Source organism: Phyllostomus hastatus, unplaced genomic scaffold, assembly GCF_019186645.2.
Source record: "Phyllostomus hastatus isolate PE091 unplaced genomic scaffold, TTU_PhHast_1.1 phas_contig_283, whole genome shotgun sequence".
Taxonomy (NCBI): domain Eukaryota; kingdom Metazoa; phylum Chordata; class Mammalia; order Chiroptera; family Phyllostomidae; genus Phyllostomus; species Phyllostomus hastatus.
The window spans coordinates 2,045,813-2,071,216 of NW_025333833.1; the positions used below are offsets into that span (position 1 = coordinate 2,045,813).

The window sequence follows — 25,404 nt, forward strand, 5'->3', positions numbered from 1 at the left end:
CGGCAGCCCCAACAGAGCCACCGAAGCACAGCATGCTGGAATGGAGGGCAGGGAGACTCCCAGAGGCGGAGGAGGGTCCCACCGGCAGGGCACCGCACAGCCGTCGCCGGGGAATCGGGGCTCTGTTAGTCATGGCATTGCCAGCTCTCCGCTGGCTCCGGGAGGCCGGTCTGTGGCCGGAAGGCTGGAGGGAAGCCGGCTCTCCGGCAGGGGCCCTCGCCGCAGACATCCCCGGGGGGGCTCCCTTGCATTGGGGGCGGCACGCTGGCATGGAGAAGCAGGGGGATGGGAGGGTGGGGGAGGGGGACAACGCACCCCTACTGTGTGCCGCTCTGACTGTGTACCACTCCGTCGTCCTCAGAGCAGGTCTCCCACGTCACTTTTGTTAACCACTCCTGCCCCGAGGCTACGGACATGGAGACCGGGCTCCACGCCGACCCGTCCACGGCGGTGTCGTGCACAGAGCCCTGGGGCATCGCACCCCAAAGCCTGCTCTTCGAGGGGCACCTCGTGCCGCACCCAGACCGACCTGCGCTTGGACAGGTCAGGGCTTCGCGACCCTGGCACCGGGGACAGTCCGGGCCCGACACTTCTTTGCGGGTGGAGGCTGGCGGTCCCGTGCACTGCGTGTGGGGTGCTGAACAGTGAGTGCCCCCCCGGGGGGCAGCCAGCGGCGCCCCCAGACATCCGCCAACATCCCCCCGGGGGCCAAGCAGCCCCCTCCTGAGACGCGAAGGCCAGGATACGGAGTATCGAGTGCGGTTTCCACCTCTTCTTGTGCGCTCTCGTTGCTTCAGAAACAGAATTTTTCCCTTTCCCCGAGGGCAGTGGTTTTCAGAGGGACAAGACAGTGTCATTTGTTGACTTCGAACCCTCCCTATGCCGGGCATTTAGCGGGCAGAAGTCGGGGTTGAATTTACGGAAAGGAGCCAGGTAGCCGGGGGGCAGTGGGCAGCAGTGGGGGGCAGCGGGGAGGGCCCCAGGGCCCGGCGGCCTCCTGCAGGGAGGGAGCGCCTCGGCCGGGCCCCAGCCCCAGTCCCGGGAGGCCCTGCGGCCGCACTCCGCCCCGACCCCCGACCGCGGTCCAGGCCCCTCGCCGACAGCCACTGATGGAATCGGGTTTAGCTGACACCTGGCCAACTTTTCCAGGGCTTCCCTCTCCTCCACCCCTTCAACCCCTTCTCCGGGTGCTTCTCGAAACCAAGACGGACAGTGGCAGCCGGGTCAGCTCGCGGCCGAGGCTCCAGAGCGCAGGCAGGGCGGGCCGGCGGGGGGCTGACGGTCTCTCTCGCTCCCGTCCCCACGGCCTCCGCTCCCGTAGGAATCTGAGGGCCCAGGTGTCCACGGAGGACAGAGGGGTCTCCCTCCCTCCTCCGAGAACCAACCCCACTTTAGGTCTCTTGTAGGGGGCCGTCGTCTGAAGTGCTGTCACGTCTACGAAGGGGAACGTGGCCTCGGCCAGCTGGGCAGGTGCTCCCCGGAAGGCACCCCGATTCTCGGCCAGAGGTGCCTCCGTAATCGCCGCTCCTTCTGCCCCGAGAGGACTCTCTCTCTGCCCTGCCATTTCCAACCCCCTTTCTCTGTTTGTAAATCTCCCAGCTCCAGCAGCCGCTGCTCTCAGAGATCAAAGTTTGAGCAGGCGACAAAGACCTCCGAGGAGGCTGTTGCCATGGGAACTCTGGGAGCCCTTTTAATTGGCAAAGCTCCTTGGTTAGCAGTACGGGGCCGGGCTGGCAGAGCGGATCAGGGGGAGGGGAGCCTTGGCAACAAGTAGCCCTTTCCAAACAGCCAGAACAAACGTGTGGGGGGGGGGGGCGGGTGGATCCCAACGGAGGCGCTGACACGGGGTGAGCGCGGGCGCATTTCTGCCTGGCCTGGGAAACACGTTCCCGCCTCGGTCCCCGGAGCACGGCCAGCGACGCCGCAGTCGCTGCGGAAGGACACGTGGTGTTCGGGGGGTCCTGGCCCATCGGGGCGATCGCGCCGTGCATTGTGTAAGTGACTGATCGCTGTGTCCGGCACCTGAACCCGGTACCGCAGTGTATGACAGCGGTCGTGAGGAAACAAACTTTGAATCCCTAACGCTGGCTCTGAGAGGTCCCCTCCAAGAATTCCCTGATTTCTTACCAGGTTTCTAATGTGCACGGGCGGAAAGGTTCGTCTTAGACCAGAGTGACGACCCCAGGGGCAGGAAGGTGAGCAGACTCACTTGAATCCACGCACGCCCGTCCCCAGGTGCCGCGTGCTGTGCTCCCCGGGGAGTCGCAGGAGGAGACGGGAGGAAAAGGGGACGCGTGCTGGGGAAACTGAGGCAGTCCCAGGGCATGACCTTCACAGGGAGGAGTCAGGGAGGTGGAAGGTGCGGAAGGCCGTGGAGCCCGGGTCTGCCGCAGAGACCGTGTCTGGGAACGTGGCAGACACAGAGGGGACAGAGGGTGGCACGCGCCAGGCTTGAAGCCGGGAGGACCCCGGCACCTCTCCGTTCCCTGAGCCCAAAAGCCCCGCCCCTGACCCGGGCCTGCCCCTTGCAACCGAGTTCTGGAGAACGCAGCACTCTGCTGCGGGTGGCGAGATTTTAGGAGCTGTTTCCCCCCTTTGTACTTCTCTGTCCTGTCTGGAATGTTTACAAGGAGCATGCATCCTTTTCTCCCGAGACAGAACAAGACAGCGGCATCTGCGGCACACCTAGCCCTGTAGGGAGAACGAACTCCGCAACCTGTGGACTTCTAAATAAAGCCGAAAGCCCGGGCGGGACTCCGAGGCCTTCACACCCTGTTCCTGGTCGAAATCCCGCTGGAGAGGGAGCGCCTGTGAATTCCCCCAACCGACCACAATTTCCAAAACCTGCCGCGTACTTAGCCTTAGCAGAGTCTTCCTTAGCTAGCTTTGATCTAAACACGCCCCGGTTCACGGCCCCTGAGTCTGTTCCTCGGCCAGAGGCCAGAAAGTGCATCCGGCCGTGTTTCCGCCGGCACCTCGCCCTCCTTTTTCTGCTTTGTAAAGGCTCTTTAAAAAAAAACAAACAAGGGACCACCCGCGACCCCGGGCGGGAGAGAGCAGCCCCTCACCCTGTGCACAGGAAGAAGGGAGCGCAAGGTGAGCTGCTTTTAGATTCTGAAACCACCACCTCCCCGCTCGCGCCTGCCAGGGCGGGGCAGCCTCTCCCCGACGGGCCCAGCCGGGGCTGCCCGCGGGGACGCTGTTCCCCTCAAACGGTGGCGGGGTTCCCAGTTGTATGCACGCAGCCTGTCCTGGGCCCGCGTCTAATCTCGGGGCGGCGGGTTCCTGGACACTCCCACCTCCTGCGACTGAGCTGCCTGGGCCCTCCAGTCCCACACGTCTGTCCGAAGATCTCCAAGGTCTGTGCCGGAGTCACATCCACGCGCCCGCGACACCACGTGCGTGCCCGGCTTCGGGACAGCTGCACCGTCCGCATCACCGCAACGCCGTGGAGAGGCTGCAGTGCGGCTGCGGTGCTGGCTGCGGTGCTGGCTGCGGTGGGTCGGCAGCAGCCCTCCGTCTCCCCGACGTGCTGGTCTTCGGGTCCTCCTGAACCCACCAAGAGCAGCACCTGCAGCAGTCCGTGCACGGTTCAGGTGTTGGGGGAGGGGAGGCCCCTGCTCGGTGGAGAGGGAGCCGTCCAGGCAGGGACAACTGTGCCCTGGGAGTGAGGCCCGGGCAACGGCTACTGGCGGTTCCACCGAGAACCACAGCGAAGTCCCAGAGCCGAACTGGGACCAGTTCACGTCTCCCCTGTGACTCTGAGCGGCGACCGACCCACAGCTTCTTCACGGGGACGGGTCGGGGGCCCTGGAGGAGGGGGTGAGGCCAGGAACCCACACACCGGGGTTTGGTCGTCGACCCCGCTTCTCCCCTGGGAGAGGAGTTACAAAACCTGCACGTTAAATTCTTCTCCTGGAGAACGAGGAAAATAGTCCCTGCTCCCCCGCCTCACAAAGCAGGAACACTCTGGGAACCACCAATGGTCGGCAGTGTGCGTGCACGTGAGCAGCAGACACAGCGATGGCCGTGTGATAATCCGGGACACCTCGCCTTCCGTCCCCCTTTTCTGTAGCAGCAGCGCCCCGTTTACTTCGGGACATCCATGCTCCTCCACAGCCTGAGAGACCCCCCTCCGAGAGCCCTTGACCTTCCAAACTGGGCCAACCGGACGCTCTCTCCCGAGACTGCTTCTTAAGTGGGAAAATGCAAGGTCAGGGAAAATAAAAGGTTGAATGGACTCACTGCCCATCCATTCTCGCCGCACGGACCCTGGAGCACCTCGGGCAGGACAGGGACCAGGCCGTGACCATCAGAACATTCTCTCTGGGCGCAGGCAAAATAGCGAGAAGCGCCCCGTGTCTGTGCCAGCCCCGGCCTCTAAGAAGTCCCTGTCCTCCCTCTCTGCGCAGCAGGGAGCGAAAGTGTCACCCCAGCAGAGCTGAACCACGCGGACGCCCGGGGCCCTGGACCAACCCCCGGGAGGGAGCGACGGGCGGGGGGGGGGCAGGGAGCTCCCACCCACATCTCGGACCAGATGCAGTAACCAGCTTCCACGGAGCTGAGGTTTGGGGGGCTGCCTCTACGGAAGTTAACACGTGTCCCCTAACACACTGCCACCCTTTTCAGAGACTGTCTTTCCGGTCTTCCTCGCAATGTTGATTTCCTTCCGATGAGCCCCCTTCCGCTCCGGTTAACCAGCATCTAACCCTGTTGCTTCCATAGTCCCGGATGGAGTCTGCCACCAGTAACAATCTAAATGCCCGGAGAGAGAAGGCGGACCAATGAGACTGACCCACGTGAGCTCATCTGCAACTACAGACGTTTGTGACACTTCATCAGCGAACACACACAGGCTCAGGCTTGACGAGCATTTGAGAGGCACGAAGTGAGTGTCAGTTACACCTTCTGCCCGCTTGTCATTTAAAGCACACGCCCTCCAGCTTCTGCGCGGTGGACACCCGGCCGGGCAGGGCCGACGGGAAGACCCACGCGAGTGGGCCCTCGCCTTGAAGGGCCCGCGGGCCAGCGCTGCGGGGAAGCTTCCACGGTTTCGAGACAAGTCCACGGGCGGTGCCACGGTTCCGCTCTCACGGAGCGAAACCAGAACGTGGGGCCGACGGGGGCTGCCCTTGGCCCTCCTCACTTTGTAGAGCCTCCTGGGTGACTCACCTGGCCTTTCACGGTCCCCACTGTCACCCGTGGTTCGCACGCCATGGCCGCTCGTCCTCGTTTCTCCGCTGAGTCACACGCTTCTAACTGGGACTGCACCTGGTGCCGCTCACGCCGCTCACCGCCAGCACGTCGGGAGCCAGCTCCCCCTCCCGCCCCCCAGCCCCCGCCTGCGCTGTCTCTGAGTGGGTGAGCAGGTGGCTGCCCAGCGGGCCAGGAGGCACGGTGACCTCCTGACGCATCTCGCTGCCCCCACCGCCTGTCAGTTCCTTTCACACCTTAGTCTCCGAGACCCAGCCCTGCCTTCTCAGGAACGTTCCTGTCAGACGTTGTCTCCTGTCCACCCACCCCTCTGGTTCAGGATCTCACGGCCTCTCATCCGTGTGACCCGGCAGCTGCCCCTCTAAGGGACCCCTCTCTCCCAGCACCCCGTCTCCAGGGGGTTCTGTCTGCCCGGCCGCCAGTCATCGCTCCAGCCCTGAGGTCTGGCTCCTCCTCCTGCTCATGTTTCCCCACCGGCCCCCAGAGTCCTCGGGACAGAGTCCCGAGTCCTCAGACCCACCCACGAGGCACTTAACCCGGCTCCGTCCCCTTGTCCATCCTCACCTCTGTGTGTCGTGAGAAAACGAAATCCCTCCTAGGTGGGCCTCTGATTCGACCCTCCGACCCCGCTTTCCGTAGTAACCGGCCAGCGGACTTTCCCGCCAGCTTCTGCTCCGTGTTTTGTGGTCGCCCCCAAGAAGAGCTGCAGCTTCAGTGACCAGCAGCAGCAGGGTCACTCCGGCTAGCCCAGACCTAGCCCGGACCTCCGTGTGAAAGGCCACCGTGGGTTCCCCGGCTCCCGGGCCGTGAGCGGCAGCCAGTGGGAGCCCTCCACGCAGCACCGCGCACCCCTGGGGGGCCCAGTCCTCGTTCATCCAGGGGAGTCACGTCACTCACGCCCTCCTCCTTTCCAACGTGAGAATTTCCGACTTGAAACGAAGCTCCAGGGTCACTCGGCTAAGGACCTCCCTGCGCACAGACGCCGGCTCTCACTCACCCACCGGGGAGTCGCCAGCCTCCCTGGGACAGAGGCGTCACCGCCCCCCAGAAGACGGTCTGTCTTCGGGTGTCCGTCCCCACTCGTTCCCAGCCCCCGCTGCGCACCGGAACGGACGCCCACCCTGGCCACGTGTACCCCCCTGTTCTCACGTCACCTGGCCACCCCGTGGGCTCCCAGTCCCTCTTCCACACGATTTCTCTTTGGGAGACACTGTCCCCCCCCACCCCACCCCCCCGTGTCCAGCCCTCTTCCACTAGAGCGGACCCTCTGGGCGTGCCCCACGCAACTTTCGACGGCTGAGCCCGGGGCCCCGGAGGCTGAAGCCAGCACACCCGGCCCAGGCATCCCTCCCGCCCCCACCGAGGTCTCCATCTGTGAGGCCCACCTCCGACATCAGCTTCCCTGGGGCTCACCCGGAAAGAACACCTAACACGGCCCTCCGGACAAAACCACCCCGTACTTGGAACTTCTAAAACGCTGACAGTATTTTGAAACATTCTGTCAAGGGAGTCAAGACGGCGGAGACGCAGAATCTTGCATTCGGGAAGTAAACCGGGTCCTTGGCGCAGGCCGAAGGTCCTCACAGATCGCAAACTAACCCCTTTAGGTAGCTCACACAGCTGGCGCTGCCCGGAAAAGTTGACCCGGCTGCTCTGGAGCTCTGAGCGTCTCTGAAGCTCGCAGGGCGGGGCGTGAGTCCCCTCCCCCCAGCCCGGGTGCCGCCCCTGTTTATCTCGCTGCTTCTGCTGCCTCCCCCCGCCCTCCCGCTGGCTTTAAGTGGCACTGATTTCCGTTCTTGGCTGTGCTGCTTCTCGCCGGCGACCACGTTCATCGGAGCCTCCCTTTCTCCACGTCTGTGTCCCAGGACGGCGTCTCTGCCCGCATTACTCTGCGTGTCTGATCCAGGGAACGCCCTTCCCGCCCTCTGGGCCTCCTCCCAGGGCAGAGCTCACGCCCTTCATCCCCTCGGGATCGCCGAGCCAGGGCCGAATAATCGACGGGGGTTTTACCTGTGGCCTCTCCCCCATCCCGCGATTACCTCCCGCGGACACCTGCGCGGGCTCAGTAACCGTCCGCGGTGAGCGGACTCAGGCCCAGCGCAGTCCGGTGTCGCAGGCCTGGCCATCAGCGACGGGTGATCGGGCAGAATTGACCTTTTGATCCCTTCTGAGTCACCAAGTCACCGCTGATCCCCAATCTGAGTTCCCTGGGCGTTTTCACAGCGTCGGTGGAAGGCTGTTTTGCGTCTCTGACTCCTTGTCAGTATCTGCCACCTTTCCCCTTCCCTTGCAGATCACGGGGGGGCTTACTCCACGCTGGAGAATACAAGGTGTGCATGTATTTGAGCTACGTCAAGGCCCTAATACGGGTGGGTGATTACTATTAAAGATTTAATGATTAATAAATAATTATTACCTTACTCCGTTTTGTGAGCTATAAAATGAAAGCAGTGGAACTGTCCATCTACCAAAATCACACCGTCCTGGTGGAGTAAACCGAAAACTCCAAAGTAGCAAATTCTACTTTCCCCGGGTGCCAAGTTTCCCAGGGAAGTGAAAATTAACTTTGAACTTCATCTGCCTTTAAAACAAAGCACCTTAAATCTCCCCCCAAACCGTCATCACGTGGGCTCTTGGCAGCCACAAACCGCTGTAACTTCTTTTAAAAGGTGGCTTGAAGTGTTTGCCTTTTCTCCTACGAATCACGTGGTTTCTCGTTTCATTCCCACGTTTTATTCTAATTTCCTTGTTCAGCCAGCATCTACAGGGCACGAAACACGTGCCCAAGTTCCAGTGCGGGGGAGCAGTCATCTCCCACGGACATCCCTCCCATGCACGGGAGAGGAACGTGCCCAGAAGGAATGAGTTTTCATGGGGGGCGGGGGGGGGAAATGAATATGACTAAGGATTAGACAGATATTCGGCTCTGAGCAGAACTCAGACACTTCAGGGTTTCAGGAAATTCGCCTTCAGCTGAGACACCGCCGTACCCTCGGTAGCTCTTTCCATCAGCGCCGTTGAATATCACACACACTCGTCAGTTCACGACCATCCTTGCCGTCATTGTCCCACGCGGCGCCAACAAACGTGGAAAGGTCCCCGAGGTCTCTCGTGGAGGTCCTGACTGGCCAGTGGGTCCCTAGCTCTCCCTGGTCTCTACCCTGCTTCAAAGGCTTCTGGCATTTTCTTCAGCGACCGGCAAATGAAAGGATAAGTACAGCGGAGAGCAGAGAGCAGCCAGGGGGCCGGGGTGAACCGTGCAAATGGAGGGAAGGAAAAGAGAACACAACTCAGGGAGCAGAGAAACCATCCAGGGCAATGCTGGAAAGAGGGCCGCAGCTTTCGAGGAACAAGGCAGAAGAAACACAGCCCCCGCCCCGAAGGCACACTGTGCGGCCCGCTGGCACACGCGTGTGCACGGGGACCGGGGAGGAGAAGAGGCCGCCGCGGGCCGGCCGACACCGGAGCCTGGCTGACCGTCTCCACTCACCCAGCACCAGCAGCTCCACCGAGTCCTCGTTCTTGCCCTCCAGGTCGTCGGGGGTGGTGACGATGCAGTAATACAGTCCGCTGTCGCCCCACATGAGTTTCCCGATTTGCAGATCGGCGTCTGTTGGCGGGAAAAGAAGAACCCCGTCCTGAAGCAGGCCCCCCCAGGGGACCGCTGGACCCCGAGGGGTGGGAGGGGGCCCTTGAGGCGCGCCTGCAGCTGCCTGCTTCTTTCCCTGGACGGTGGCCGACAAGATGTTTGCGTTACCGAAAACAAACGGGGGAAGGAACAAAACCTGGCGTCCCCAAGGCGAGAGACTCGGAGCCCCCGCAGAATCCGGTCCTGCTCCCCGCCCGGTCCAAGCGGGCCGGCACGGGACCCCGAGACACGCACACTCGAGAATTACTCCGGACTCCTGCAAAGGAGCAGGCTTTGCAGGACGTCTTCGAACCTCAGACAATCCCCCAGGTCCCGTCCGACTCTCGGGACCTCGTCTTGGCCAGGGCATTGGGGACAAAGGGCGGAACTGAGACGGGACCTCCTGGGGTGTGGGCGCAGCAGCGGCCTGGCTCCGGAACTCCCTGGCGGGCATCCCCACCCCCAGGGCGGGCATCTGCCTCCTGAGCTCAGAGGGGAGCCCTCCAGACCGACGCCAAGGTGCACGGCAGCTGCGCGGGGGAGTTCTCTCCCTAGAACCTGTTCCCTCGCAGTTCCGGCAATGGGGTCCTCAGACTGCAGGGCGGGCTCAGGAAGGGCTGTTTCCAGAGCGCCTCTCCGGACACCTCCCGCCCCACCCTCCCTCCCCTCGCCCTCCCACGAGAGCAGTGTGCGAGGCTCCGTGACACTCCCGTGCCCCACAAAACCCACGTCTTGAGGGGCCGGAGGGCTGAGAGGCTGGCCGGCACCCCCATGTCTGGGAAGAACAGCTCGAAGGCCCCTCCCACCGCCCCTCCCGCCGCCCGGCCCCCGCGCGGAGGCGGCGGCGGCATTACCGTGCACGATGGTGATCTCTCGGCCCCTGTAGAAGTCGCCCAGGGTGACGGTGGAGCCCTGTTTGGAAGCGACCACGCGGACGGTCCTCCGGCTGTCCAGGCAGTCCAGGTAGGGGTCCCATTCCAGGTTCCTTTTGCTGAGAGACTGGGCCCGGGGAGAGGACAGCGCCAGGGACTCCCCCATGCGGTCCTGGCAGTAGGACTTGAACTTCCACAGCACGACCGCGGGCTGGTGGGAGGACGTGGAGAAGCGGCAGCGGAGCAGCGTGGGCTGGAACAGCATGGCCACCTTCTTCCTGTCGGGCACCGTCACCTGGAGGCCTTCCGCCAGGGCTGCAACACAGAGTGAGCGGGTGCGGTCAGCTCCTGCATCCCAGGCGGCGCCTCGCGCCACGGGGTCAGGCTGTCCTGCCTCCCCGCTCACCGGCCCCTCCCCGTTTTCTCTGTCACTGCGGACGGCCCCAGTACCCACCTGGCCGCCCTTTCCAGAAACCCGCCATCGCCCCAGTGTCCAATCAGTCACTAGGTCACGTCCACAACGTGCTCCCTCAACGTTGAAAACGTGTCTGCCTCCTCGTCTCTTCCAACCCTGCAGGACCGCTTGTCCGGCCTCTGGCCTGCCGCTGCCGCGGGCAGCACCTTGTCTCGCGTCCAGGCGGTCTTTCTAACCCGGCTGTTAGGGTTCTCCTTAAACCCTTCACCCCTGCCCCGGCCGGTGCGGCTCCGTGGGTTGGGCATCGTCCCGTAAACCGAAAGGTCGCTGGTTTGATTCCTGGATGGAGCACACGCCAGGTTCTATGTTCGGTCCCCGGTCGGGGTGCATGCAAGCAAGGGGTGGACGATCAAGGTATCTCTCCCTCTCTCCCTCCCTTCCCCTCTCTCTAAAATCAATAAGCATGTCCTCAAGTGAGGGTTAAAACAAACAAACAAACAAACACCTTCACTGCTCCTCCATCGCCTTCCACACTTTCTGCGAGACCTTTACGGCTCCCCTCACCTCCTCACCTCACTTCCCGCAGCGCCCTGAGCCCCGGCCTCCGAACACCAGCTCCCCCGGGGCTGCCTCGCACCCCTGCCTCTGGGCCTGCGATGCTCCCCAGCTCTGGGACGCTTCGCCTCATTTCCTGGGAAACATCTTCCCCTTCCTAAAACCTCCCTGCGCTGTCGGGGTTCCCAGCGTCCCCTTCAGACACGCACCATAATGACCCGGCGAGGATCGGGCCCCGCGCCCGGCACGCCCGGCGCACCTGTCTGGTGAGGGATGCGTCTCGTCTTGTTGCCCTGGCTCTTGTGGAGCCCACAGGCACTCCACGCGTGTTTGATCCATACCGACGGTGAAGCCAGGGAGCGTGACTTCAGGGGGAAGTGACTTCCCTGGCAGCCGGCGACCAGGCAAAGGGGACGGAGATGAAGGGCGAAGGAAGGCTTTGAGGGACGCGCAGCATTTCCCGTCAGAAGCCGCAGGCTAAGTTCAAAAGCGCGGAAGGGCCAGCCGGGCGGCGGGGGAGGCTGCGAAGAGCCGGAGACGTTGAAGTGGACACCCGAGGCTGGCTGCCCACGACCGAGAGGGACACTTCAGCGAACGAAAGGCCGGGGGAGTGCTGGAGAGGCTGAGGACCTCCGTGAGCTCAAGGGCAAGAGCTAGAAATCCCAGGCGAAGAGGACACAACGCCCTCGGGGGAGTGGGAGGAGAGTTGAGAGTTTCTGGCTTGGTCTGAGGTTAGCAGCAGAGACACAACTATGATGAGAAGCAGAAAAGAGGAACACGAATGCACAGGGGTTGGGGAGTGAATCCAGGAGCCCCCTCGAGTGTGCCTCAGGCCGCCTGGGGCAGAGGCACCTGGGGAACTCAGGTGGACTTGAGCCCACGCAGGAGGGGACTGGTCTCATGCGTGGGTGTCAACATTCACCCGACACCCCCTGCAAAGGAGTCACAGTCACAGCTCTAGCACACACTTAGGGAGGGATGTCTTCATAGAAGCAGCTTTGACGTGGGCAAGGCACCCTATCTGGACCCGCGTCCTCCGGTCTCCAGGCCAGGGCCTGTCCTCCTCGAGAGTGCTCTGAGGAACTAGGTTCGAACGCCTGGGGGCTGGGGGGGAGGCTTTCTGCCCCCTGCCAGCCTGGGAAGGGAACACGACAGGGTACTTGTGGTTTAGCGACTCCCCAAGGGGTCTGAGCCTGCCAAGCACTCAGCGACCACCTGTGGGGTCCCTGGAGGAACGGATCAGCAGCCCAGGGACTCATCACGTGGGAATTTCTAGGGTTCTGCTGAGGAAACCAGTCCAGTGCGTCGTGAATGGCATGGCGTATGTAGCCAAATAGCACTGGTGCCAAAAGACAGGGCCCTGGCTGGGGCGGCTCAGTGGATTGAGCGCCGGCCTGCAAACCAAAGGGTCACGGGTTTGATTCCCAGTCAGGGCACATGCCTGGGTTGTGGGCCATGTCCCCAGGAGGGGGCACTTGAGAGGCAACCACACATTGATCTTTCTCTGCCTTTCTTTCTCCCTCCCTTCCCCTCTCTCTAAAAATAAATAAAATCTAAGAAAAAAAAGAGGCAGGGCCTGGGATCTTATCTGGCCGCACAGCATGCCCGGCAAGGCCTCTCCATCTCTGAAACGAGCCTCATAATTCTTGCTCGTTGGGTTGCTAACCAACGTTACCTCGTCAGTCACCTGCCGAGAGTAGCCCTCTAACTGTGAGCTGCAGCGGGCAGTTCTCAGACACTACTCTGTCCCCTGCCCGCAGTTCTGAGCGTCCCGCCTCTCGATGACCACCCACCACGGGCCAGTCTGACTATGGCCAGACTGTGCAGCCCAGCCCAGCCAGGGGTTCCCTAGGGGACCCCCATCCCCGGGCTCCCCTGCTGCGCCCCCCAAGTGGGGGTGCGGCTAATGCATTCTCCCCGACTCTTCATGGTTCCCCTCAAATTCCAGCGCATGAGGTCTTTTTAACCTTGTCCTTCTTCTTCCAATCCCATTCAACTCCCAATTTCCCGGGCATCAGCCATGGGGCAGAGCGGGGAAGTGACTCCCATTAGCAGGGGCTGAAGTCGGGTGACCGGCGACAGGCACTGTTCCCAGCACACTGCTGTGCACTTGACCCCGCCACCTGTCGGCTCTGCCACCTGCTCAGGCACACTCGGGAACTCGCGTGTGCTATTCTTTCTAGAACAAAGAAAACCAGCTAAGGGGGCAGGTGGCGCGTGGAGGTGTTGGAGGGTTGTTTTCCCGGCGAGCGAAGTGTGGCGTTTCGTCCATTAGACGATTAGCAAGGACAACCCCCTTCCCAGCCCCGCGCTCCGCTAACGAGGGGACAGCCGCTGACCCGGCCGCTGGACTCCTTCACTTATTAACAGGGGTTACTCGGTGCTCAGCGTCTTCGGCCACATGAACGTGAACTCCTGCCCCCGAGAAAAGGGAACACGCTCTCAGAAGCATCTGCCCCCTCACAGCCTGACAGCCAGAGGCAGGGATCTTGAAGCCGGGCCTAAATTAGAATCCGAGCGCTACCCGCTCCTCCTTTCAAGACCCCCAGCGCATGACGCACGGCGGAGGAGCTTCGGGTCCCTCTGCAGCAGCAGAGCAAGAGACTGCCCCCTGGAGCTGTCAGGGGATGAAATGCCGTCTCAGCCTGAGCACTCAGGGTCACAGGGTACAGAGCAGGCGCTCAGTGACTGCTGTGCCGCTGGCTGCCAGGGTCAGCCTTGACCTCTGAGCGGCCGTGAACCTGCAGCCGGAGGCGCGCAGCCAGCAGGGCGTGCGCGACGCTGAGCCCGCGCGCGCGGGCAGAACCGCCCCGGAAAGCCGGACTGGGAAGCCTGGCGCTCCACAGCGACTGTCCTGCGCGTGCTCGTCCCGGCACCGCCGCACGGGCGCCCCCGGAAGTCAGCGGCGGAGGGCGACCCCGCGCGAGTCTGTGCACATGCGCAGTCTAACGGGACCCCGGGGACTCTAAGCTGCGGACTGATCTGGACAGCTGGAGGGGGCGGGACTAGGAATTGGGAGGAAATGTCCGTTTACTGGGTCTGGGAGGGAGAGGAGTGAAGGGTTACAGAGGAAGCTGAAAACACTGAGACCTGCTTGAGCTCCGTGAGCGTCACGCCGTAGGACGGAAGCCACCGATTCCCACGCCTGCCTGGCCAAGTCTGTTAGGGACCCATTCCCACTGGGGAGGCGCTTCACCTGGACCCCAGGTGACGGCTTGGGCCCCCTACACCCTCTGGGCAGCCTGCTTTCCCTCCACCTGTGTGTATCTTAGACTCACTGTGTTTGCACCTGGTTTACAACCGTTTGTGCCACTGGGATCCAAGCCTCGCTCGGAGCTCCCGCCGGCTGGGCTCGCCTGGGCCCTGATGCCAGCCCCTGTCCTGGGGCTCGGGTATTGTTTCCTCTGCTCCTCAGGCGGGACTGATCCTAACCTGACCCCGTGCTGCTGCTGCCCTCATCTTGCGTGCAGCCTAAGAAACCGACCTCTGTCCCGTGGTTCCACCCACCAGCTCTGTCCCAGGCCTGGGACTCCCGTGCGCCGTATCTGCGTGTTTAACAGCTACTCTGAATTAAGTGTGTCTGTGCCTCGTTCACCATCTCCTTCCTTCCTGCCTCCTGCTTATGAGCTGGTTCATCCTCTCTCCCGGCTCTCCACTGGGCTGCCCCCAACCTGCTGCCTCGGAGGGAAATCGTAACTTGGGGAATTCCCTCTCCGGCCCTGCCCACCCCGGCTGGTCACTAAGGCTACACTGCTCTCGCATCTGCCCCTTCTCGGCCATCCCTTACGTCAGATGGCCGTCCCCACTGCTCGGGAATAGTCACGGAAGGCTTCCCACATGTCAGAAATTGCGTGCAGCACTATCCATGTAGTATCTCAAAGGATTCTCTCAAAAAAGCCTATCAAGTGGGTGTTATTATTATACTCCAATTAGAGGTGAAGAAACTGATTCTTAGAGAACAGCGGTCTCTTCCCAGCATCTCCAAGTTAGCGAGTGATAGTCGGCTGGGACACCGGCTGACTGACCCCGCAGCTCCGGGCCACGACCTACACCGGTCCCCATTGCCCACCTCTGTAACAGCCTCATCCGGGGACCCTGCGCCCGGCCCAGCACTCGCTCCGCTTGTTTTCTATCAAGAGCCCTTTTAAAGACACATCGCATCACATCTGTCCACTGCTGCAAGGCTGGCGTTCATTCCCATTGGTTCCGAGATGAAACCCGATGCCTCGACGCGCCGCCTGAGGCCTTCTCCGTGATTTGTCTCCGAGCACGCTCGGACATGGGAAAATATGGTTCGCCCTGTAACTATAACCACGTTACTCCCTGCACCGGGGGGAGGCGTCGGGGCCAGCAAGGCTGCACGTCCTGTGAGCGCACGCGGAAAGGCCCCGAGCATGGGGGCGGGGTGCGCGCACAGAGCAGCGTGGGCGCAGCGTGAGGGTGGGGCTCTGGGTCTAGGCACCCGCGGCACCGTCAGGACTAATGCTTTCCCGTCTTACAAAGAAAGTGACAGCGGGTGCGGAAAGAATCTGTTTCCCACAAGCTAAATCGTGTGCCCTGGGAAGCCGGAGCCAGACGGCGGACAGGAAACCAATCGCAGTGAGGGCGGGGACAAGACCGCCCTGGGCCCGACAGGCAAGGTAGGACCCTGAGCGCGGCGGCGGGAGAGGGCGCGCTGCAGGTTACGGGCGGCGCTCTGCTTTCACAGGGGAGGGCGCCGCCGAACTCTGACCCCCAGACCGTCCCCTCTGTTTGCATTGTGCTCCTCACCCACGGCAAACCTGCCCTAATTCAGATTCCACTGGAGACGTGTTTCCTTCTGTCCTCACCTGAGGGTATGTTTTTTAATCATTGATATTTTTTTTAAAGAGAGAGAGGGAGGGAGAGAAACATACATCTATGTGAAAGAGAAACATCGATTGGCTGCCTCCCGTACACACCCCGACCGGGGATCCAACCCACAACCTCTTGGTGTACGTGCAGACAACGCTCCTACTGAGCCACCGGGCCAGGGCCAGAAACATACTTTTAAAACCCTGTGTTAAGTCCTGGAAAGACAGGTATAAAAGACGAGTCCTCGATCCTGAGAACTTCCATATAAACTCAGTTTCTAACTCGAAGGCCCCTGAGGCCAGGGACCCGGATGTGGCGGAAGCTCACACACGTGGAAATGCATCAGGGAGTGGATGACCCGATGCCGGGGTGCGTCCCCAGCGCAGAGAACGGGTTCTGGCCAGTGTCCAGGACAGCTGCCTAAAGGAGAGGGCGAGTGACGGCTCAGAGGGGCCGCCCCATCTCCGCTCAGCGCCCCAGGTGCCTCATCCCCAGGCTCAGGGAGCTCAGCTGCAGGTGCAGAGAGCGCCGCCCCCCCCCCTCGCCCCCCGGACGGCCAGAGCGGGCCCCGGCCCAGTTCCCGTGTGCGGAGGAGGATCCTGTCCGTGAAAGCTGTGTTCTTGGGAGGTGGCGAACAAAAGCGGTGTCTGAGGCAATGCTGTGCTTATTTTAGCACTTTCGTTTTTTCAAAGCAAGTTCCTTTTCCCTGCAAGTAGTAAGCTGTTCGTGCCAGCTTCTTTGGGAGGCAGAGCTGAGAGCCCAGCCCCGCTGCGGGGTGCCGGAGACCGCTGCGAAAGGTCACGGGGAATCGGCCCTGCCAGAGGCAGGCGTTTTTAGAAGTCGTGTGTACAGCTCACCCCTCCCTGCACCCTGGAAGTCCCAGAAGGGGGATCTGACCTTAGAACTGCCCATTTCCCAAGCCCTGCCTGAGTAGCTCGGTTGGTTAGAGTGTCGTCCCAATATGCCAAAGTCGTGAGTTCGATCCCCAGTCAGGGCACATACTAGAATCAACCAATGAGTGCATAAATGAGTGGAACAACACGTCAGTGTTCCCCTCCCCCACCCCTCTCTCTCTCAAAATCAATGAAAAAGAGAAGTTCCCGTTCCCTAGTGTGCCTTCACCCTCAGACGTCTGAGGTTTTCCCCCGATTCACTCAGACAATACAAATCTCTGCCTTCACATGTTTAATATGTGCCCATTTCCTGGACATTGTTCGAGGGGACACTGCTGGGCAGGTTCCTGAGCGCACGATGGAACAGGCGTGTCCAAGCATCTCCTCCACATCTAGCCCTCAGTCCAGACAAGCAGAGAACGCCTGTCCACCGAGGTGGACGCCCGGGCTCCAGATTTAAACGCAAAAAAGTGCAGCTCAAACCCCCCCGCCCCCAAATAGCAACCATTCATCTTCCTGAAATACATGGGTGAAAAAATAAAATAAAGGGTTGGCAAAGAATACTAGGCGTTCCCTTGGTGTTTGCCTAATAATCTAAGCCTGATTCTGCGGCCTCCCCATCGATTCTGTAAGTTAATCAATTTCTTCCCAATAAATTCCCTTCCTGCTTACGCTGGCCAGAATCGGTTTCTCGTTTGCCGCCCTGGCACCTGACTGATCACTTGATCACTTTAGGGTTAGGGCGACTAGATGTACCACGAGGAGATCTAAGAAGCGACGGCAGCAGCATTCTCACACACCTTCTCCCCGAGAGACCCTGACACGTGGCATCTCTCCCCTTCTCCGAGGGGCCGTGGTACATGCCAGCGCTGGCCTTGCCTACGCCACCTTCGCTCACGGCCTACTTGCAGTTTGCAGCCGGCACGCCGGTGCTCTGCACACAGAGGGTGCCGCTCATTAAGCACATGCTCCGCGTGTCCGGGGGAGCCGCGCTGGCCTGCTCTCGGCCGCCGCCGTGCAGATGAAAGCCGGGGAGGGGCACACACCCTCCCCGCCTGCGCCGCCTCATCTCCCAGAGATCTGAGGTGCGCTGCTGTTGGCTGGCTCACCTGCTGTTCCGGCGGGACCAAAGCCGTCCTAAAGAGGTCAGTCTCTACCCCGCGGGACAGAACCACTTTGGACACTGTCTTATCTAGTTCATGGGGGTGGGTCGCCTTGCTAGGGCGGCCAGCCATTTGCACGGGGAGAACGTCCAGAAGAAAGCTCTCGTCAACCTTTGCTAACTCTTTAAAAAAAAAAAAGATTTTATTTATTCACTTTTAGAGAGAGGAGAAGGGAGGGAGAAAGAGAGGTCCTTCGTTAACTTATCCCTGTTTCCAGTCTAGCTCTCTGACCTGAGCTCCGGTTTATGCCCCACCTGGACGTTACACTAGCCCTTCAGACTCATCAGTCTGCAGACGGAGATGCCAACGGTCCCCTTCTGTCACTAACGGACCTTCCAGGGCTTCATCGGGCCCGCCAAGTACTCTCCTCTCTTGCAGCTAATTGCGGCCTTAAGACTAAGCTTCTGGGTCCTGTCTCTTAAGATGAGCTTCATTTCGTTTTTTTCCATAAAAGACACATTTTTCATTTTTACCAATAACCTGATTGACTTGGATATTGAGAGTATGTCGGCCACCTCCCATGGGGTAGAACATTGATCGTTCACAATCAATGTCTCGATTTGATCGCTGTCCGCTTCGGCGGGTCTACCTGACTGTGGAGCGTCGTCCAGCAAGACATGTCCAGCACGAAACTTTGCAAACCGAGTCTGACACATTTGCTCAGTCACAGCACCTTCTCCATACACGGCACTAATCTTTATTCTGTGTTTCAGTTGCATTTTTACCTTTATTCTTGAAATCATAAAGCATGCTAGGCCAAAAATGTTGTATATTTCCTTCCATCCTCAGTATTAAAATGGTGACACAAAACCTCACCAATTTTAAAGGTTTTTTTTTAGAATGCACTCTGATAGGATGGCTGTCACAATGCAATCTAACAGAGTTGTTTCGAATTAAGTTACAACTAAGTGCTACTAGAGCCGTCCCATGGAAAAGAACAAAGGAACTTCGTGGCCGGCCCAGTACCAGCACGGCACTGCCGTAAGACTGCGGCGGCGGCCTCGTCCCAGGTCTGGTACCCGGGCCAGTCGGCAGGATTGGGCGAGTCCAGAGCCTGAGGGGTGATGGGGACACAGAACGAAGCCCCTGACCTGCTCCAGAGAGAAGCATCCGGCTGGAGGGGCTGGGGAGCGGGGAGAGCTGTGAGACGCCACGGAAGGAAGATGTTCGGGGCTGGACCAGGTCCCTGCCTTGGGCGGGGGGTGGGGGGGTGGGGCGGGGCGAAGAACAGGACGGGGAGGAGTGGCAGGGCACGCAGGACAGGAGAGGAGACGGCGGGAACGGGGTGCTAGCCATCTCGGAAATCGCCTCTTCCTTCTCCGGGGCTCACAGCACTTTGTCTCTCCACGCCCACGCCTGTCCTCACCCAGTCACCGGGCATCTATCTACCCGAAAGCTGGCCAGACCCTGTAACAGCCGAATGCCTCTCTGCCCGCTGCAGGCAGGGTCAGCAGCCCTGCGGAGCACCCCCCCCCCAACCACCCCCACCCGCAGCGCGCCCACAGGTCCCCGTTACTGCTTCTGCACACGCTGTCACAGGGTCGTCACCGGTGTGTCCGCCACCGGGCTGCGAGCTCCCTGAAGGCAGGGACCGCGTCTGCTCCGTCTGTCCGCCCCACACGGTGCCTGGACGCGGCAGGAGCTCAGCCGCTGACCGTGCGTGAATCAACGTCTCAGCCGGGCCATCGCCTCTCCTGGGTCCCCCTCAGAGCCATGCGCCGCCCCCAGGTGTGGACTGGACACGCGTCCCTCGCCCCCTGTGGCTCCCTGGCTCCTGTCACAGGACCTTCCCTCACCGCGCAGGCTGACACTCTCTGAGGACGAGGGCCGTCTCTTCCCTCTTGATTCTCGGCACCTGCCCCATCCTTGGAAACCCCAGGGTCTCCATACACGCTGGTAGGAGGCATGAGTGAATGCATGAATGGATGGATGAAACCAAGAGGGACCCAGGAGAAATGCAAGCAAGCCGTCTTCATCAGACCCGAAAAGAGTCGCCAGGAAAACACGTCGCCTGCCCCCCTGAGCGTGCTCCCCCCAGGGTCACAGCCCGCGCCGTCCGCATCTGGGGACAAAGACAGAGCGGGGCCTCCTGCCCGTCTTCCTGCGCAGCCGCACCTGTTGCTACGCTAGCAGCTGGCCGGCATCTCGTTCTGTCGGGAGCGACAAGGACGGCAGCGACAGAACACAGTCCCCGACAGGAAGCGGCGTCCCTACGACAACGAGGGAGCACCAGGCTGAGTGTGCGGCAGAGGGAGGGAGGAGGGCCGGCGTTTTAGCGTTTTAGCGATGAAAGACCAGGAAGGAGCCACGCGAGCGGGAGCGGGAGCCGCGGAAAACACTGGAGTGCTGATTAGACATTGCTCAGCCTGCGCGAAAGCAGAGAAGTGGGGAGGGGGAGGGGAGGGGAGGCGGGGGAGGAGACGGAGGGACAGGGAGAGTGCGTGGTTTCTTGTTGTGTTTTTTTTCCCCTGGCTCTCTGACTCATTTTTAATCTGTCCTTTCCTCCCTCCCTTCCACCACCCCCACAGGAGAGAATTCATTGATTGGGCTGGACCGAACTGTCTCACCTTCCCTCCCCCGGTCTCCGGGGGAGGATGAGTCGGAATCCATTCCCCCGCTCTGTCCTCCCCCGCCTCTCCCCCTCCCCCACCACCACTGTCGGTGCCTCCCCTCTGCTCAGGGGCTTCTGCCAGACCCATCAGGGGATGGGGCGGGTGCCCGGTGCGTCCGGGGGAGCCGGACTCACCTGCAGAGCACAGGAGCCCGGGCGTCTGACAGCGGGTGGCCCTGCTCACTAACCTGTTGCCAGCCTCCAGGCGGGGGCCGCCACTCCAGGTGCCAGAGGAAGAGGGCACAGAGAAAGCGGCCCACCCCTCTCAACACAAACGAAACAAACCCCGGTCCACGAGAACCTCAGAGAGGCAGCTCTGGAGACAGCCAACCCCACCGGCCGGGGGGCTGAGGGGACCGGGTCAGGCTGCAGCCCCGCGGGCGTTTGCTCCAGCGTGTCCTCTGCGGGCCTCCACTTCTATGAAGCCACAGGGCTGGACTGGGCGGCCCGGGCGCCGGCCAGCCATGTGCCTGCATTTCAACAGGAGCCGTGAGCCATCTCTCCAGGCTCTTGCCCTTCTGTCCCCACTCCCTGCGGAGCTGGGGACCCCCTGACTCAGGGCCCCCTCCCCAGGTGCCTGGCTGACTTCAGGGAGGGTGTGATACAGGCTCAAAGCCAAGGCCGCCCTGGAATCTGATAACGGAGAAGAGGAGGCAAGTTGAGGACACTGGGAATCCGTGAGGGGGAGTGGCAGGTCCCGGGAGGCCGGGGGGCGGGGGGCGTGGATCAACCCAACCCTGAAATTAGAGATGATTCACATCTGAATAATGTGGGAGGGAGACAGCCAGCTCAGGGCACCCCCCCAGCTGGACCCAGCGGGGGGCCAGGGCCGGCCAGGGCCCTCCGTGTGGAACCGGAAGACCGGAGGCAGTCGGAACCCCGCCTCTGGAGCCCGGGGAAACGGGGTTCGCCTTTCTCAAGTGCATCTCACCCTCTTTCGCCGACTTGCCTAAGATGTTTTGAACGTGTCCCCCCTTTCCCACTGACTGGCTTCTCCCAAGTCTTCTGGTACGCGCCCCCAGAAGGGACAGGACTTCAATTTTTTTTGGGGGGTGCTATTTTGCCTTTTCACTCCCGCCCTCCTTCACTGCCCTCACCCCGACCTCACAGCCTGTCTGGTCCCCGGCCCCTCCCTCCATCCCTCGGTCTCCATGGTCACTGTCTCCGGCCCTGCAGGCTGCCCCAGCCCTCCAACACCCTGGCCCAGGCAGGGCCGCTCTGAGACTCGGGGCTGGCCCCCTGCCCGGCCCCCTGCCCGGCCCCCGCCCCTCAAACGTGCAGAACCATCCAGTGGGGACAACTTGTTCGGAGCAAGAGCCTTTGCAGAGCCCAGAAGGGTGGGAGAGAGTTCATGAGCAGGAGGGACCCCCCCCCCACACACACAACACTGGCCCCGGCTGGGGGATGCGACAGGCTGGGGGAGCCCTACCTCCTCGAGTGTCTCTGCAGATTATGTTTACTGGGGGGATGGAAACCGGTTTGCTGGGGGGAGGGAGGGTCCTCTCTAACTGTGGGGCCACTCACTCCCCAGGCGGCCCAAGCAAGAGACAGCAGGGCCCTCAACTCTAAACCCATGGGGCCTCCACCCCCTCCTTCCCCCCACCCCCACCCCGCCCTGAGACTGCCCCTGGTTCCCCGCTTCTCCAGGGAAGGAATTAGGAGACACTCCTCCACCCCCACCCCCAGAAAACCAGTTTCCTTAATTAATCAGTCTCCTCCGAGCTTCCGTTTTGTCCAGCCAGGCTTCCCCGGCGCTGCAAACTCAGGAAGCGCCGCTGTCTGGACGGGGAAAGGCGCGCTCGGGAGGAAGGACAGTTCCCCGTTTGCAGCGGGTCAGACACCTGCGTCTCCGGCGTCTCCCCTGTGTCCGCGCTCCCCGCTTCCTCGCGCTCGCCCCCCCCCCCATCGTGCTAACACACGCAGCCCTCCCCCACTGGCCGCCCGCCCGCCCGCCCGCCCGCCTGCTCGGCGGCCTGCAGCACAAGCGCGGGCCGTGGGGGTGGCGGGGGCTGGGACCCCCCTGCGCGAGTGCCGGTAAAGTTCCCGGGGTCGGCGGGGAAGGCCGCTTACCCGTCAGCCAGAGGAGAGCGATCCACGCCAGCGAGACCCTGTCCATCTCCTCTAACTTCCCATCCAGACGAGCGAGGGCGCGAAGTGGGGAGCGGCAGCGGCGCCGGGATCTGTCTGTGCGGCCGGGAGGCAGAGGCGGCGGCGGCGGGCGGGCGGGCGCGAGCGGCTGTCCGCGTCCCTGGGCGCCGCCCCGGGCGGACCGCGCGGACGGGCCCGGGCGCGCTGCCGTTCCGGCTCCCGCACCGGCTCGGGCTCCGGATCCCGCTCTCGCTCGGGCTCCGGCTCGGGCTCGGGCTCCCGCTCCCGCACGCCAGGAACCCGGCAGCGATTCCCCGCCCCGCAGCGCCGCCCGCCGCCCGCCCCGCGGCCTCCAAAGTTTCTGGGTCACGTGCCGGCCCCGCGGCCAGCGCGAGTCGCCCAGTGCACCGGGGGCACCGGGGGAGGGCGCGCGGGCTGCGCAGAGCGCGGGCCAGAACCCCGCTGGGGACGCGAACGGGGGCGGCGGGGCGTGCACGGGGCTCGGGCCAACGAGGGCTGCGAGAGGGCACAGGTCGGGGACCGCTGGGACTCGGGGGGACTTATCAGCGAGGCCCCTCGGCTCGGGGGTGGTGTGCTTGGGCTGGACCCCCGCCCCTCCGTCTGGTCTGTCCTGGTCTGGTCTGGTCTGGGTCCCCTTCTGACCCGCAGTAAGGCAAGGTGCCCCGCAGAGCTGGAAAAAGTGGCCGGGAATCCCGCGTCCTGACGGCCTCCTGTTAAAAACACGACTAAGGGCAGGGCTCGCGGCTCGTTAGACAGCAAATACGGAAAACTAGAAGGGAATCAACAATGTGTCGGCTCCCATGGGCCCGCCGTGTGCGGCTTCTCGGCCTTTTGGCCAAGATCAAGGGCGTTTGCCCGACACGTTACAGGTTGCAGGGCACGTTCCCACAGCTTATGTACATGTCAGTGGACCTGTGCCCAGTGTGTGTCTGTGTGTGTGACACGGAGAGAAAGCAGGCTTTGCGTGTGGAGAAATGCACGTTCACGCCGTGTAGCGTCCCCTAGGTGCGAACAGCCCGGACCACAGGGAGGAGGGAGACGGACCTCCCGCCGTGCGGGGTCCTGGAACCGCGGAACTCACGGTGGTAAAACCGGCAGGTGCGCTCCTGGAGACACAGAGAAGGCGCCCGAGGAGCTTAACCACGCCTGTCTGATGGGAACGGGGAGGGACAGCGACCCTCGGGAGTGACGAGAATCCACTCTGCACCATGGTCTTCTATGGTATGGCTGCTTGACCTCTGCAACGCCGGCATTTCTGAGGAGCACCGACCGTGGAAGCCCAAACCTCTGCACCCATTCCCGGACCACCACCACCGGGTACAGGCCCGGTCCCGTGTGGCCAGGGACCCCCCTCTCTCTCTGAGTTTTTGAATCCTGGAGCAAGTGGATGAGCAGAGAGACGGCAGAGGATGGTTTTGCCGCTGCGGCGGAGGGGCAGTGGCACCGAGGACTCGGGTCAGCGGTGCGGCGGGCAGGCCGCCAGACTGCTCCAGGCGTGATTTCGCCACGGCCTTGGCTATGAGCCCCCCGGGTGCCAGCCCGCTTCCCGCACCTGGCTCTTCAGCCCCCTGGCAGCCCCGCAGAGCCCCGGATGCGCTCTCATACCGCCCCCCACGGCTTGCTTCGGCCAGAGATGATTTCTGAGGCTTGCAAGCTGAGAACACCAGCTAATGCCCTGGCTTGTGTGGCTCAGTGGATTGAGTGCCAGACTGTGAACCAAAGGGTTACCAGTTCGATTCCCAGTCAGGGCACGTGCCTGGGTTATGAGCCAGGTCCCCAGTAGGGGGGCGTGAGAGGCAACCACACATTGATGTTTCTCTCCCTCTCTTTCTCCCTCCCTTCCCTTCTTTCTATAAATAAAATCTTTTAAAAGAACACCGGCTCTTCTTCTCATACATAAAATAAAATAGAAAATAAAACTGAAACAGGTTCCTAGGTTTCCCATTGGGTCCTAGGCCTAGGTGTGTTACCAGCGTTCTCATTTCATCCTCACAGGGAAACTCAGGCCCCGAGAATTTAATTAACTTCCCTTAGATCAGGTAGCTAGGAAGGGGCGGAGGTGTGATTTGAACTGAGGTCTTTCGACTCCAAAGCATGTGCCCCTCGCATCCTGAAAGGCACATCTAGACTGGAGGGTTGGCATGATGATGGATGGGTATTGTGCTCCGCCACTTCCCGTGTGTGTGTGTGTGTGTGTGTGTGTGTACACATGCCTGGGCACGTGTGCACAGCGCACAGCAGAGCTTGAATAGCCTTAAGGACCTAAGCGTACATAACAATGGCATTTTATGCGAAACTTGGACATAACGGCTGAGGAAACGGAGCGGGACAAAGGACGCTGGCTGTGTGGGGGAGCGGACAGTCACCGTGTGCTCACAGTGTGTGCCTGCGTGTGTGTCCCCATGGAGTCGGAGTGAGTCACAGAACGCAGGGCCTTGTCCACCCCACCCCCACCCCACCCCTACCCCACCCCTGGGGTTTTGGTTTCTGAGGAGCACCCACCCTGAGTGTCTCCCTTCCAGCCGGGAGGTCTTGCTGGTCTAGCCTGCCACCTCCCCAGTGGACCGGGCCCTGGCCCATCCTCGGGGGGGATGTCGGCGCAGGACTGGGTCTCAGTGAGTGCCCCTCTGTCACACATGTGCTTTTGGCAAGGTGGCACAGGGTGTGGAGGAACTTCAAGGTCACGTCTAGTGGGTCTGAACGTGAACCCAAGGGATGGAGACAAGAGGAGGGGGGACAGGGGACTGTTTTGCTGCATTGGTGGAGATGGCAGGGTGACACCAGGATTGGGGTGCTCTCCCAAGGGTGGTTTTGGGACGCTGAGGATCGGGATCACAGCAGTGGGTGTCCCGAGTGCAGATTCCCAGGCTCTGCTCAAAGCTGTGAGACCAGAAACTCTGGGGGTGCCCTGTGAATCTGCATTTTAACTGCCTTCCTCCAGCGCTTCCGAAACACAGGTGTTTGGGGAGCACAACCTCGTCCCCTAGTCGCGTGGGCGCCTGGGAAGCTGTGGGGTTGTTTGTGGATGAGCCTCAGAGTCCAATCCAGTTGTCCATGGGTCCTAAGACACAGGCCCGGGCGCGGAGGTGCAGACACATTTCAGGGTGGAGG

At 61.8% G+C, this 25,404-nt stretch overlaps 1 protein-coding gene across 3 annotated transcripts in view; it reads right to left on the reverse strand.

Annotated features, from left to right (window-relative positions):
• ILDR2 (immunoglobulin like domain containing receptor 2) overlaps positions 1–22,596 on the reverse strand; it is a 48,214-nt gene extending 25,618 nt beyond the window's left edge. For all 3 annotated transcript variants that reach the window (XM_045838836.1, XM_045838837.1, XM_045838835.1), the window contains exons 1-3: positions 22,255–22,596; positions 9,697–10,029; positions 8,705–8,824 (exon numbers count right to left, since the gene is read on the reverse strand). In XM_045838836.1, the coding sequence (XP_045694792.1) occupies positions 8,705–8,824; positions 9,697–10,029; positions 22,255–22,300 (499 nt within the window). In that variant the 5' untranslated portion in view covers positions 22,301–22,596. The remainder of the gene's footprint in view (positions 1–8,704; positions 8,825–9,696; positions 10,030–22,254) is intronic.
• Between the last annotated feature and the right edge of the window lie 2,808 nt (positions 22,597–25,404).